Source organism: Sturnus vulgaris, chromosome 21 (genome assembly GCF_052056855.1).
Source record: "Sturnus vulgaris isolate bStuVul1 chromosome 21, bStuVul1.hap1, whole genome shotgun sequence".
Classification (NCBI taxonomy): domain Eukaryota; kingdom Metazoa; phylum Chordata; class Aves; order Passeriformes; family Sturnidae; genus Sturnus; species Sturnus vulgaris.
The window spans coordinates 6,233,725-6,248,060 of NC_142263.1; the positions used below are offsets into that span (position 1 = coordinate 6,233,725).

General features: G+C 47.6%; 1 protein-coding gene across 1 annotated transcript; it reads right to left on the reverse strand.

The window, feature by feature from the left end:
• Window positions 1-1,470: 1,470 nt before the first annotated feature.
• On the reverse strand, window positions 1,471-9,953 carry PRKRIP1 (PRKR interacting protein 1). The gene is made up of 6 exons (XM_014876623.2): window positions 9,809-9,953; window positions 8,566-8,644; window positions 7,082-7,182; window positions 6,238-6,323; window positions 4,502-4,569; window positions 1,471-2,213 (listed from the first exon to the last, which is right to left on the reverse strand). The coding sequence occupies exons 1-6, from the start codon at window positions 9,926-9,928 to the stop codon at window positions 2,095-2,097; spliced, it is 573 nt and encodes a 190-aa protein (XP_014732109.1). The 5' UTR covers window positions 9,929-9,953; the 3' UTR covers window positions 1,471-2,094.
• Between the last annotated feature and the right edge of the window lie 4,383 nt (window positions 9,954-14,336).

Consider the following 14,336-nt stretch of genomic DNA (forward strand, 5'->3'; position numbering starts at 1 on the left):
TTTTATTCTAAACGAAGAAACATCCCTTGAAAGCTCCCTTTGAAGTGCTTTGTATTCTCAACGAGCTCGTACTGCCAACGAACAACCACAACACGGCAGAGTGTTTATGGGAATTCACAGCTACACCTACCAAATGCAGCTCCTACTGCTACACTCAGCCACCCCGGCGAGACAGAGCGAGAGGCAGATGCCACCTTCACCAACATGCTCTCTTTGCTGTTTATGGATTTCACCTACAAACTCAGCATTCCCAGAAAACACAGCATGAATAATTCATTGCAGGCATCTTAGGGTAGCAAGATGAGGCCATACAACCTGAATTTGTTCAATCACCAAGACAAACTCAAGTTCACCTTCCTCATGGCTGAGGGAAGCATGTCCTCACTCAGCAGCATCTGCTCTGCTTAATGCAGAGCATTAATGCACTTACCCAGCTCAAAGGCCTGACAAGCTCAGAGGCAGAACATCTTTATCTGTGAGACTCTCAGTTCTTCTCTGCCCATAAAAAACCCTCACGTTTTTGTGGCTCATCCTACAACACAGCATCCACAGGGTTTGCCTGCCTTAAGGGGGATTTCATGTGAAGCAATGCTCACAACTAATCTCTCCACAGGGAAAATGGACCTTGCATCTGAAGGAAACACCACCACAACTTGTAGCACCTGCCCTTGTGGAGATTGAGCAGAAAACAGTTCCATGCAGATGTCTAACCTGGGGGCAGTGGGGATATGGACCTGGCAGGTCAGAAGCTATTCAGCTTTGAAGCCCTTGGATATGTACAGGAGAACTAAACATAAACATCACTTGCACTTGGTCACATCTTGCTTCCCAGCCACCACGGTAATACCATGGAGAAACTATTACATAAAGCCAGCTCAGACAAAATGCAGGATTTCTGGCAGCACTATTCAACAAAGGTGAAATCTAAAAAGAGATTCTCCCTTTTTACTGTTTTTGCTTAAAATAATTTGGCATTAACCAAGGCTTGAGAAGAAGTAGCACCGCATTCAGGATGCAAGGCTCTGGGATGAGCATGTCTGAAAGCCAGCAGGCACTTCTAATTAAAGATACACTGAAGAGACAAAAACCAGAGTTACAAGTAAAACCACCACTGCATATGCTTTAAGCACCAATAAGTAAATATATAGAGATGTTATGATTCCTACTGGGGAATCCAAAGTGCAAAGCAGAGCGCTCAAGCAGAGAGAAAGGCAGGTGTCATGACAAGAAGCTGAGCAAAAGCAAAATGATTCCATTCCAAGCCTTTCTGCCACAGGATTCAGAGGCTTTACACAGTCTTTGGAAAAAGGTATTGTTCCAATTCAAAAGCAAAAAGTAAGTGACATGCAGCTAACACCTTTTTCCATATTTTCATGTGTGCCACATCACTTGAATGCTTTGCCCCTTCCTGCAGCACCTCTTTATTTTACTGAAATCCTCTTCCAAACAGAAAAATAGAAGACAGAACAATCCAACACATCCCTTTTATTAATTTAGAAAACATGGAAGAAAAGCAATAGGGAAAGTTTTAGCATTAAAAAAGGGATCCTGATTAAAAATCTATAGAACTTGTCTAGCAACATAAACTGATTTCTTTGGGTTAGAGATGACCCCATACAAAACCCCAAATGCAGAACACTCACAGTGCAGGAGAGTCTGGCTACAGACCACTTTTCTACTTCAGGTTAAACTCTTCCCCTAGATTCATGTATCCCACTGCTACCAGCTTCAAGATAAGTAGAATACGTAGCCTTCACAGTAATATTTCCCTTAAATGGTAATAGTTATGTTTTAGCTTTCAGACAGAAAAACACTCTGGGCCATTTTAGAAAGAACTCTAGGGTCATAGAGACTTATGGCTGACTCTTTAGAGCAAACTTAGAGCAGACTGCACAGCAGTTATACAAGCAATTAAGAAAAAAATCTCTTATTTGGCATTTCTCTATCATTTTCTCTCAGGCCTGTGACTTGAAGGCCATGCCCCGTTAAGCAGATGTAACGTACGCCAATGGGTTCTGCTTGGCTGAGATGAAAGACTTTCATGCTCCTGAATATAAAGCAATGAACAGCGTTTCCAGCTGTCCCTGGAAGGCCTCATCCTCTTCCCATCACAAAACTTGGCTCTTCAGCATCATCTTCCTTCTCTTCCTCCTCCTTGCTATCCTCTTCGTCGTCATCCTCGCTGCTTCCTTGCTCTTGGGATTGCCCAGGTTCTACAAACACAAACAGGATGAATGGATGAGGTGTTCCCACCTGGCTCCTCCTCAAGCATTTTACAACAAAACACTCTCAGGTGCTCAGCAAATGTGGATTCGGTCAGGCTAATTAGCACGGATGGGTAACATATTCCCTTGTGTCTTCCTTGTTAAGCATCTCACGACTAAGCAGTCCTAGATACTCAGGGAACAGAATCAGGTTCTATTAATTCTACCCAGTGATGAGGAGCTCAAAATATCAAATTCTCCCTTGGGAGAATTTGTGCTCCCTTATCTCCATTACCAAGTCCATCATTAAACAACTCCACCTCCTCTAGAACATTATTTCTTTCTAACAGAGACAGTCAAACACTGAGGTGACAGATTATCTCATTCCCAATCTCACCTCTGCAGGCTGGAATTAATTTTGAAGTATCACACAGAGCACTGGGAAGCCACAGACAAAATTCAGTATATTCCTACAACCTATCCAAGTTCACAGAAGCTCCACGAGGTACCATAAACTTTTACAGACTGTTTGCTATACTGCCAGTACAGGATCTCATTAAGATATGCCTAAGGTTAACAAGGGTCACAGAAAACTTGTGAAGTCAGCTAAAAAAACAGGAAACATCAACTAGAAATTAAATAACCGATAATAAAAATGAGGTATAGCATAAAGTGGGAGCTGAATCAAGAGCTATTTTTCTGCTCTCTCCTGCTCCTCAGGCCCAGTCGCACTCTCAGTGTCCTGACCAGTTCACGCAGGATTTAGGCTCAGTGGTCTGATGCCACCGCGTGGTGAAGCGCTGAACTTTGAGCGTTTACTGGGAGTTTGTTCATTAATGCAACCTTAACAGCTGACCTCATTCTCTGCCAACCCTCATTTTTAATGTTTTTACTACAACAAAGATGAAGCGTGGAAATTCAGAGGTTTAATTAATTCATTCTAAAAGGAAGACTAATTTTTGCCTGCCACATCCAACAAACACACTTTAATTCATTTGCAAAAACTCTTCAGATCACAACCCAGGGCACACAAAACTAAAAAAAGGAAAGGCTGTTCTCAGTCCAAAAATGGTTAAAAGTGGCTTCTCTCTCCCTTGATACTATTATTTTACACAGAGAACCACAGACTGTAAAGAGTTAAGAACTGTTACAAAGACCAGTGAGTTTGGATTCTGTCTTTCAAGAACTTGTGCCAAACAAAACCACTCCAGCCCCACAGCTGGCACAGGGCAATTCCACACCACAGTGCCAGTCTCTGATCCAGCTTTCCTCTCTCCCAGCCACTCCCAAAGGGATGGGTATTCTGTTTGCTCACTCAAAATGAACAAAAATATGTTGACTCATACTTAAATTCTCCTCCCAGTTACAATTCATAAATGAGTAGCTTAAAAAAAAAAAAAAAACAGACCAAAACAAAACACCCAAAAAATTCACTCTGCTACATTCACTTGCTGTCACAAGTAAAATTAACCTAACAATTTGTCCTCCCATGTTTACATGGGAGGCTGGCAGTGGTTCAGCTGAAACAGATCCAATTCTGAAAAGCAAAGCACAAATAAGGTAGAACTGTCAGGCAAGTCACTGTTCCAGCAGAATTACCAGAACCTGATGTAACTCGAAGATTAACCATTTGTGTGCTAAATCACAAGGGACAACTATTTGAAAGAGTAAGCTAAAACATTCTCACTGAAAAGAAGCAACGAGTATGCAGAAGTTTGAGCTAACAGCTACACTGACATTGCTGAACATGAACTTTCAAAACTGCAGGAGAACAGAAGCAGTCAGGTTTTTCACCTTTATTTCTATGAAATAAAATAGTCCTGTGGAACATATGGTACCAAGGTGGCTCAATTTCTTACACAATTATAACTCAGTTTCTTGCTGCCCAAGCTGTGCATTTTTTTTCCACCTGTTTTCCCATACACATTCAAAAAAACTTTAAAAAAGCACAGCCTTGAACAATCGTGCCTTTCTGAGTAGCTGAGGTTCTGAATTTGCAGTTCATCAGAATAGCTGGGGCAAAACATCCACAAACTCAGATTCCAGAGTTTGCTGTCCAAAGTTTCCCCTAATAAATGGAAAATATTTACAAACAGCCAAGTTATTTTTAAGATTAAATCTCAACATAGATGGCTTTCAAAGAGGATTTTGAAACATTAGCTAAAATAACAAGCTTAAGGCTCAGGCTTTAATCCATGTATTGAGAATGCTTGGGATGGGGGGTGGAACAAAACCTTCCAAGCTTCAATGAGGGAACAGAACCAAGTCCTGAGAAAAGTAAACTAAATTTCACTGACCTTTTTCCTGCTTCTTTTGTTCAAGTTTATTTTTCTTAGCTTGCAGTTTCTTCTCTTTTAACTTCTGCCTATAAAGCAAAGAAAAAAGACTCTCTGGCAAATTCAATGTTGTAAAGCTTCTGCACATTCATACACTGATAAAGGACATATTGCATACAACTTGGAAAAACTGATTTCAGAAGAGAAGTTCAATTTAAATTTGGCCTCAACTGAAAATTCAGCAAGAGCAAACTTAGCACATGAGCAAGAGAAACTTTTCTATGTTGTTTTTAGATTAATGGATTTTTTAAAGTCTTTAATGACTCTACTGTAACCAGAACTATGATACACAAGAATCTCCAAGAACACAGATGGAACAAAAATGAAACTGCCCCCACATTTTAGCTACCTAGGCTAATAAACACAAAGAGAAAATGGTGTTAAAACCCAGACTGCAGAAACTGAACACTGGGGGAAAAAATCACCAGTAATATATACCTCAATTGAAGAAAATAAAAATAGTGTTGTATGCTCTGACCTTCCTCTTTTGCTGTACTTTCTCAGGATGTCAGGCCCTAGGAGCAGCACTAGGGGTACAAGGGAATTTGAATTCATACAACCCAGCTCCCTTTGCCCAGCAAAGGCAACCTGGCAAGTTAATGGCAGATACAGGCAGAGCAGCCTGGTATTCACATGCTCCCCCCTCAACAGGATAACTGAATTATCTTGAAACAGAGAGCCAGGAACTGTACCTGTTGGGTCAGGACAGGGAAGGGTGGTGAGGGAAATTAGAGGGGCTCCAGTAGGGCAAAGCCACAACATCAGAGCATAGCAGGGGGACAAGGAGGTGTTAGTGTTCAGGCAGCATCTGCTGTTGGAACAGTTGTTCTCCATCTCAGCCAGGGAAGAGGCAGCAGGCCAGATCTGACTTGCTGGCCATCTGTTGGACCACATTAAATTAAACTAAGATGGCAATAGTGTTTGTGTTGTGCACTTTTGTGTTAACATGGCGGTGAGCCACTTTGCACAGGCTTTTCCACAGCAACTCCCAGCCACAGCATGCAAAGCAGCAAGGGAGAGGCTGCTCAGTGTCAGATCCTGGGAAAGAGCAGAATCATGATTCCCTCCTATTTCTGAAACCTATCCTGGACACAGAGAGTGGGATTTTAATTCCTGTGTCACTGCACTACAATGCTCAGGCTACTCCTCGAGAGCATCGATCTTGTAACTGTTTAATTTTGTCTAAAATTTAAGAGAAAGATGGATTTAATATTTTTTTAGTATTTCCACCTAACTTATTAGACTTGGCCTGCCAGAGATTTCAGTGGGGTAGGCAGAAGCAGCCTACCCATGAAGCAGCACCCAGTTTTGCACTGAAACTGCTTGGTATCAAATGATTCAGACATAAAATTAAACCAGATATAGACACAAACCTTTCCTGACACTGTTAAAACAAATATGCAGCAAGGCATGTTACAGTCAAGACCACAGTGTCAGCAAAAGCAGCTCAACCAATCCAAAGTTATCCTGCAAGCAATGGCATGGAAAAGAAACCAACCCAGCAAAGCCTGTCAGGTTTACAGCTACCTTTGGAAACCAAACATTGACACCGACAAATTTAATTTCCACAGCCAGATTTCCCAGCTGATAGATGCAGACACAGAATGACAGTGTTTATCCAGAGCATGCAGCTACAGATGAGGCAACAGGGAGTGAGGGTTTCCACGTCAAGCCTCCTGGGAAAAATCTGCCCTTACCGCTTCCTTCTGCGTTTTGCTGTTTGCTCTTCTGCAATCATCTTATTCCTCTCCAGTTTCTTCTGGAATTCCTCATCTAGTCTTTGCTGTAATTGATCACATGTCATACTTTGGTCACAATCTAAATTAAAATACTTCTTTTAAAAGTCATGTCCTTTTAGGGAGAAGTCTTTTAGCAAAATACAGAAGGGAGCTCTGCCAGATTTTATCTGGCTTCTTTATACAAAGCCACGTTCCTAGGGATGAATCCTGTACAGACAGCATTTCCAGCCTGCAACCTGAGCCAAACATTGAAACCTCCTGAGGGAGGAATCCTCACCAGAGCAGATGAGGGAGGTTGGGCTTCTGCCCTAATGAACTTTTCAGTAAAAACAAATGAATAATTGGAGACACAAACATTAACATATGGACTCATCTCGGCCAAGAGAGAGCATATCAATAGTGTTTCCTAGAAGAGGGGGCATTCTACTCAATCAAGACTTAAAAGAAACATCTGGACTCTGTGCAGAGGTACTCACTTTGTGTCTGTCTGTGCAAGGCAGTGTTATGAGGGATTTCTAGCTTTTAAAGTATTTTCAAGTCAGCCTGAGAACACACACACTCCCATGAGGCCTTACTGCGTGCTAGGACCCCAGGGAACACAGGAGATGGAGCATGTCTGACACAAAGCACCAAATGTTTCAGTACTGACACAGACACCACGGATCACACACTCCTACAGACTCCTCTGACAAAGGGTGGCTTGGAACAGAATTATTTGAACATGACTTTCAAAGAAAACACAGAATTTGCAACGAGCAACAAACAGTTGGGGGTGGGGGGAGTTATAAAGAGTCGTGCTGACCTTCTCAGCCATGGCATCCATGAAATCTTGCCTCTGGTACTCTCGCCGACGGAGATGCCGGTACACGTGGAACTCCCCACTGCCAGCTCCAGCACTGGAACCTGCAACAAGGAAGAGTTCAGTCTGCTAGGAAAGGAGGTAAATAGATGCTCACAAATCCCTACAGCTGCATGCTGAGGGATGGGACACAGGAAAGGGCGCTGTCAGATGAAAATGTACCAACAACACACAGAGTGTGTCACCATTTTAAACTCAGCTTACAACGAAAAGCCAGAGTGAGCTGCAAACCCACACACTTTTGGGTCACTGCAGGTCCTCAAATTACTCCCCTGGAGAGCCCACTCTCAGTTGCACATCAAGGCAGGCAAAGAATTGGAGATGAAATGCATTCCCCAGTCCCTTACAGGCAGAGGTGAGCTACAGTACCCTGCTGATGCTGCTTCCAACAAATTTTCAGCATTTCTCAAACATAAAGGTCAACAAAAAGGTGGTAAAAGGTGATATTGTACTTTCCCATGCAAGACAGATTCATTGACAGTTTTTAACTGTTTCTTAATAAATTAAAGCCCTACAGCTCTCTTCTCCTGGCAAAGCCTTGCAGGAGCTTTAAGCACTGTGCTCCACTCTCTTCCCCTGTCTCCAGAGCTCCTTCTCAAGGGAAAACACAGGAATACAAGCCTCAAAGAAGACACACAATTAAAATCCACCAGCTGGGACTGCAACAGGGGTGCTCTTGATACCAACAGAGTCCCAGCACGTCAGGTACTCCCAGAAAAACAAGACAGTTCAACTCTAGCACACAGAAAAGCTATTTGAAAAAGCTATGGGAGAATTACAACATGCAGATTTTATTCAGAAGCATATAAAAACTTGAGTCCAAGATCAATTATTCTGAAATAAGAACAAATCGACCTCTAGAAAGGATGGAGGTCTCAAGGAAAGCTAGAACTTCTACACGCAGCCAGTTTACACCACAGCTACTATATTTAATCCCTGAAGGTAGAAGTAAAGTGTACACAGAGTACCTGGGTCAGGGTCCTGGCACAGCTGCCAGCTCCCTGCCTGAGCACACACAGTCACACCTGCTGCACGTGCCTGCTTCTCACAGCCTGAGAGTCAGACTCAAAGCAGTCAAAAGGAGGACTTCATACTGCCAATCTTCTAGAGCACTCTCAGATCCATGGAGAGGACAGATTTACTCATCATCATTTACTTGTCATCACCAGAGCAGCAGCTTCTTGCACTGCAGGCAGCCCACGTGCTGCAGTGCCACAGGCTTTGTTCTCTCTGCATTCTGACAGTCAGCAGAAAAGCGGAACCAGAGAACCAAATAAAAAACTTGAAAATCAACTCTCAAAGCACATTTCACACCTCTTTTCTTCAGCAAATGAGTACCAGAAGACCACCTCTGTCCTTCCCTGCTAAACACTTCTCTAAGTTAACTGTAGCTGACCCCAGAGTTAACTGAAGAATAGAATCTTTACCCATGACATCTCTAACGAACTCCGGGGGAGGTCGTGGTGCCCATTCATTCAGTTTTTCAGGAATTGGTACAGTCTTTTCCTGCAAGAACAAACCAAGCAGCCATCAGTATCTTCTAGGAGCAAAGTTTGCAATTTTAACACATTGTTGAAAGGCAGGCTCAGGCTGACAACAGCCTCTTCCACCAACTGACAGATCTCAGAAGGCGTACAGCTGCAGCAATTTCTTCATGCACAAGGGTCAGGAACAGGCAGAAGAGGAGAATGAGAAGGGGTCCTCTCTGTCTCTCACATTCAGGCCTGCAGGTCAACAAACCCCAGGAGGATTAGGACTGCCTGTGCCTCTTTTCAGCACGGGAACTAGAGGGAAGCATGCCAGCACCTCCAAGCACTCGCAGGAACTGAGGATAATTCCACTACCAGTAGTCTGGGAAACGATGAAAGGTATTTGTGCACCTTCCATACCAGAGCTAGAGGACAGGGAAGAGCAGGGGAGGGAGAACACATGGTGCAAGGTCAGAGGAAGAACGTGGTGCGAGGACGTCTTCAGACTGCTCCAGCACACACAGAGCGCGGAGTGAGAGTCTCCTCTTGGCAAAAACCTTCTCAGGAAAGGATCAAAACACCCACTTAGAAGACCAGGGTCATGCTTCCGCACATTAAAAGCTGTGGATAGAGGAAAAGACCAGCGGGCAGAGCACTGAGGGGCCCCTGGGTTCCCAGAGAAGCGTCTCTCTCCTCACAGCATCCCAGAAAAGACGGGTCCTTCTCCCCTCACAGCAATACAGTGTGTGAGGGTCGGTCCCTCTCCCCTTGAGGACCCGGCAAGGAGGAAGGGGGCGTGTGTCGATCCCGTCATGGAACTGGGAAGGAAAAAGGGAGGGTCGGTCCCTCTCTCCTCACAGACCCTGGGGAGGGGGTGTCGGTTCCTTTTCCCTCACGGACACGGAGATGAGGAAGGGGAGGTTGGTCCCTCTCCCCTCACGGACCCCGAAAAGGGGAAAGGGGATGTTAGTCCCTCTTCTCTCACAGAGCCAGAGGTAGGGGTCTCGGCGTCTTTTTCCCCTCACAGACACCGAGAGGGTCTCAGACACCGAGGGTTGGGGGCTCGGTGTCCCTCTGCCCTCATAGACCCGGGGGTGGGGTGGGGGTCTCGGTGTCCCTCTCCCGTCACGGACCCCGGGGGGGTCTCGGCGTCCCTCTCCTCTCCCGCCGCCCCGGGCCGTGCCCCGGCGGGTGCCCTCACCGGGTTCCTCATGAGGCGCTCGAGGCGGAGGCGCTGCTCCTCGGCCGCGCTCCGGGGGATGACGAGCGGCTGCGGCTCCTTGCGGGGCCGGGGCGGCCGCGGGGCCGAGGGCGCCGCCATGTTCCGGCCCTGGCCGCGCCCCGCCCCCGTGACGTCACGGCGCGCGACGCGGGCGGCCCCGTCATGGCGGGTGCGGGGCGGGCCGGGCGGAGGCGGGAGTTTTGTGAGGAACCCTCGTGTAGGGCCCTCAGCGCCAGCAGAGGTCCGTGAGGGGAGAGGGGCATCGAAGAAACACATTTGGGGTTATCGAACCCAGCTTCTGCCCTGTCATAACCAGAGCACTGGGTGATACGAGTCGTTCCTTGAACACCTCCACAGCCTGTGCAATGTCTAATCAGCCTTCCTGTGAAGAAATGGCCCTTCCTAATATCCATAGACTGCAGCCTGGACGGAGGCTGAAGGCAGAGTCACCAAACTGTATGGTTGGAAGGGCCCTCTGTAAATCACCCAGCCCAACCCAAGCAAGGCAGTGTCACCCAGAACAGGTGACACAGGAACGCGTCCGGGTGGGTTTGGAATGTCTCCAGACTCTGCGTTCTTCCTGGGCAGCTTGTTCCCATGTTCTGCCACCTCCAGTGGGATTCTTTGAAGGCACAGAGTCACAGAATGATGGTTCAGGCTGGAAAGGACCATTGGGGTCACCCAGGCCACCCCTCTGCTCCAGCATGGTTCCCTGAGTGTAGCACTCAGGGCTGTGTCCAGAGAGCTTTTGGGGAACACCCCACACCCTCTCTGTGCAGTCTGTACCAATGCTTGATCATCCACACAGTGAGGAAATTCTTCCTCATAGAATCACAGATAGTTTGGGTTGAAAGGGACCTAAAAGATCTTCCTGTTCCAACCCCCTGACGTGAGCAGGGATGCCACACACTAGACCAGGCTGCTCAGAGCTCTGTCCTACCTGGCCTTGAATATATCCAGGGATGCATCAAAGATTTTCTGGGCTATCTGTACTGGAGCCACACCACCTTCACAGCAAATAATTTAATCCTAATATCTCATCTAAACCCACTCTTTCAGTTTGAAGCAGTTCCCCCATTTGTCACTACAAATTCATGTTCAAAGTCCTTCTACATCTTTCTGTCCATTAGGGTACTGGAAGGTGACAATTAGGTCACCCCGAGGCCTTCTCTTTTCCAGGCTGAACAATCCCAAATGGTGCTCCATCCCTCCAATTATCTGGTTATTCTTCTTTGGGCTCACTCCAACAGGCCCCTGTCTCATTTTTGGGTGGAACTGCCTGTACTCCGACCTCTGACACCCTCCCTCAGACACTCAAAAACTCCGATACAACATGTTCCTTGCATCACTCCTCCTATGTCCCATCTGTAGCCACACACCCTGCTCCTGCCCAAGCTGTGTTTGCTGAGCTCTGGTGTCCCCTGTCCCCTCACACACGTTCTCAGGGCTGCAGTCTGGCCCCAGCAGGCCGCGTTCACACACAGCAGCTCCGGCATCTGCTGCGCTCTGTCCAGGCCGAGCCTGAGCAGGATGAAAACTCAGTGTGTTTGTCACTGGCACCCTCAGCCCTGCCAAATCCCTTTCCCGTGAGGGTGTAAGCGATACAGCACTTCCTGGTGCCCCCGTGGCAGGCTGCCTGCGCCATCTGTTCGTGTCACTTCGGTCATTAACCAGTGTGGCCCGCGGGCTTTGTCTGCTGACAGTGATGAACGGCAGCACTGCTCCCCACAGCACGGCCCTGCAGGTAGCAGGAGGGGGATGCTGTGCTGTTTGCATCCATATTCACACCTGGGATTTGCAGGAACAGCACTTGGACGAGCTGAGGGCTGCTACACCCAAATGCACGCTTGCCTAACAGAGCTGGAGGAAGCCATGGTGGGGAAGAGGAGCCAGAGCTGGCTGTTATACAGGCCTACACTGCAAGCCAAATTTTGTTTCAAGTCGCAGTAGCCCTACAGAAATGGCATGGCATGTGCTGGGGCTGTGTGTGCGTCACAGAATTAACCAGTAAAGGTCAGCTGCAATGGAAGAGGGGCATAAGCCTTTGTGCAGTTTATGGAGATAAGCCAGAGCCGGGAAGTTGGACTCTGGTTTCAGACAGCTTCGTGCTGTGCATGTGGAGAGGGTGACAGAAAAGGGAACAGAGAGGTTGGGAATGGCTCCTTCTGAGATTTATAGTTCATTTGTATGGCCTGAATTTATTAAGCCTCCATTCTCTTCTCCTGTCTGTGGAGAAAATCGGAGCTGATCCTCAGGTTCAGCCCTATGTTTACAAAAGACTTTTCAACCTCCGCTGAGGTTGCTATGGAAATCACACTAGTTTGTGTCTCGTGTTTGTCTTACCAACCTGATTTGTAAAAGAATGGTGTGAATTTAGTGCTGGCTGAGTTCCCAGCTGGCCGCTGGTCCTGGAAGGCATCCTTGCAGTCTCAGCCCTGGCTGGAGCAACGCAAACAGCTTCCTCCACACTGTCTGCCAGCTCCCCAGCTCCTGTGCCTGCAGCTCTCCCAGCCTTGGGTTGTCTTCAGCCCACCAGGACAGAAACCATCCAGTGCCAGGCTGGACTCAGCCCTGCCAGGGAGACACCAGCTCTGCTGCAGAGGCCACAGCAGCTCCCCTGTCCCCTCTCAATCACCACAGGCTATTTTACAAAGCAGAATTGCTGCAAACCGATTGAGTTTCCTCTGCTGAGTAACTAAGCATAACTAATCCCTAGCGTTTCACCCTGTTTCTTCCTCACAGTCACCTCTCCAAACACACAGCTTCCCACAGCAGGGCTTTGAATGATGAGCTGCCAGGACTTGTCCCTCTGGTGCCAGTCCCCATGGGAGGAAGGCAGAATGGCAGCCTGAGGGCTACAGGGAGCAGCTGGACTCACTTGCCCAGAACATGGCTCCCAGCCACAGCTCACAGCCCCAGGAAACAAACAGGGAGCTGCCTGTCATCCAGCAGAGCCCTCGCAAACAGTGGGGAAAGAGACCTGGGAACATCTCACTCTGAAACTACGCCTTGAGGGAGTTGGTGCTGACTCTTGATGTATTCTGCACGATTTACTTTTAAAAATGTGGGGAGGGGGGAAAGACATTATTTAGATCATACAAAAATAGAAAGTATTTAATCAGAATATAAAGCCCACAAAATCAGAGTGCTGGGCTGGGATCTGGACAGGACTGGGCTGACTGGGGTCAGCAGATTTGCATTAGAACAGGGTAGTGTTTTCATAGGTCAGTTCGAACCAAACAACAAAACTCCCTAATCTTTATCAAAGAAGCTCATTTGTGTTTCTGAGGAGTTCTACCACAGGGATCCTTCTGGAAGCACTGCAATCCTTTACTGAGACAGACCCTGCACGTCAGGCAGGAGCAGCCGTGGAGCTCCAACACCCGCGTTAAACGTGGGCAGCTGCGCTGCTGAAATCCCTTTGCATTTTTGTCCTGTTCATGGTATGTGCCAGGGCACAGCTCAGCACCAGCATCCCTGCAGCCCAGTCCTTCTCCATCCTCGGGCAGAGGGCACTGCTGGCATGGAATCCAGCCCGCACACTGAGGCTGCTTTCCCCTTGTTTCACCATCAGATCTCTGTGTTAGATGCTGTTTTGTGCTGCCCCTGCACTTCCAGACACCCTGTGAAAGGAAAGGGGTGTTTTCCAGCAAGACTGATGCTGTAATTAGTCAATTTACTAATAAGCTGAGGTGTGAACGGCTTTCTGTGAGACAGGAGGAGCAGCTGTCCCGCAGGCACAGCCCTCAGTGTCACCTCCCCAGCTGCCCATCTGATGGATGAGCTCTCCAGGAGCGGTGAAAAGGCTCTGGTGACTTCTGGGGAGGGAATGTTTTTGTGAATGGATCATGACACAACCATGGCCTGATTACCGAGCTGAGCAGCTCCCTCCACCCCCCCAAAAGCCATGTGTTAGCTGCGTCTGTCACTGCTTAGCTGTCACAGTACAGTCTGGGACAATGCTCCAGTTTTCCCAGGGGATTCTCAGCAGAAAAGAGCACACTAGAAAGACACACAACGTCAGAGCATGAGGCACAGTCTCCCAGGAGAGATGCAGGCAGAGGAGGGGGAGTGACAGGCCATGGGGAGCTGCTGGGAGATGCTAGCACAGGCCCTTAGCAAGGGAGCAGCACCTTCACAGCCCAGGGCTGCTCATTCCCGATTATCCTGCTGCTTGAGGGATGCACCATTCTGACTTGCACTTCTGACTAACCAGACAGAGTAAATAACAGACTGGGAGGAGAGGAAACCTTGTCCTGTGCAGCCCGGACCCACCCTCCTCCTCCCTCAGCTCAGCAGAGGAGAAAACACGCTGCTCCCTTCCTCCTCTGTTCTCAGTGCACTCCAGCAGGCAGACACAGACCCAGCCTGGCCCCAGCTGCCCGGAGATAGCAACGAGGTCTGCACACATGAGGCATGACAGCATCCTCCCTCTCGTTTTCCTTTTTTTTGTTTTTTTTTAAATGCAGCCAATGCAGCAAAGCCCCAAGCTCTTGCTCACATGCTG

Excerpts from the sequence above, each read along its gene's own strand:
- PRKRIP1 (XM_014876623.2), bottom strand. The coding sequence starts at position 9,928 with ATGGCGGCGCCCTCGGCCCCGCGGCCGCCCCGGCCCCGCAAGGAGCCG. Across the intron at positions 6,324-7,081 it reads TGGATGCCATGGCTGAGAAG|CAAAGACTAGATGAGGAATT; the intron begins GTCAGCACGACT and ends GATCAATTACAG. Across the intron at positions 2,214-4,501 it reads ACAAAAGAAGCAGGAAAAAG|AACCTGGGCAATCCCAAGAG; the intron begins GTCAGTGAAATT and ends TTGTGTTTGTAG.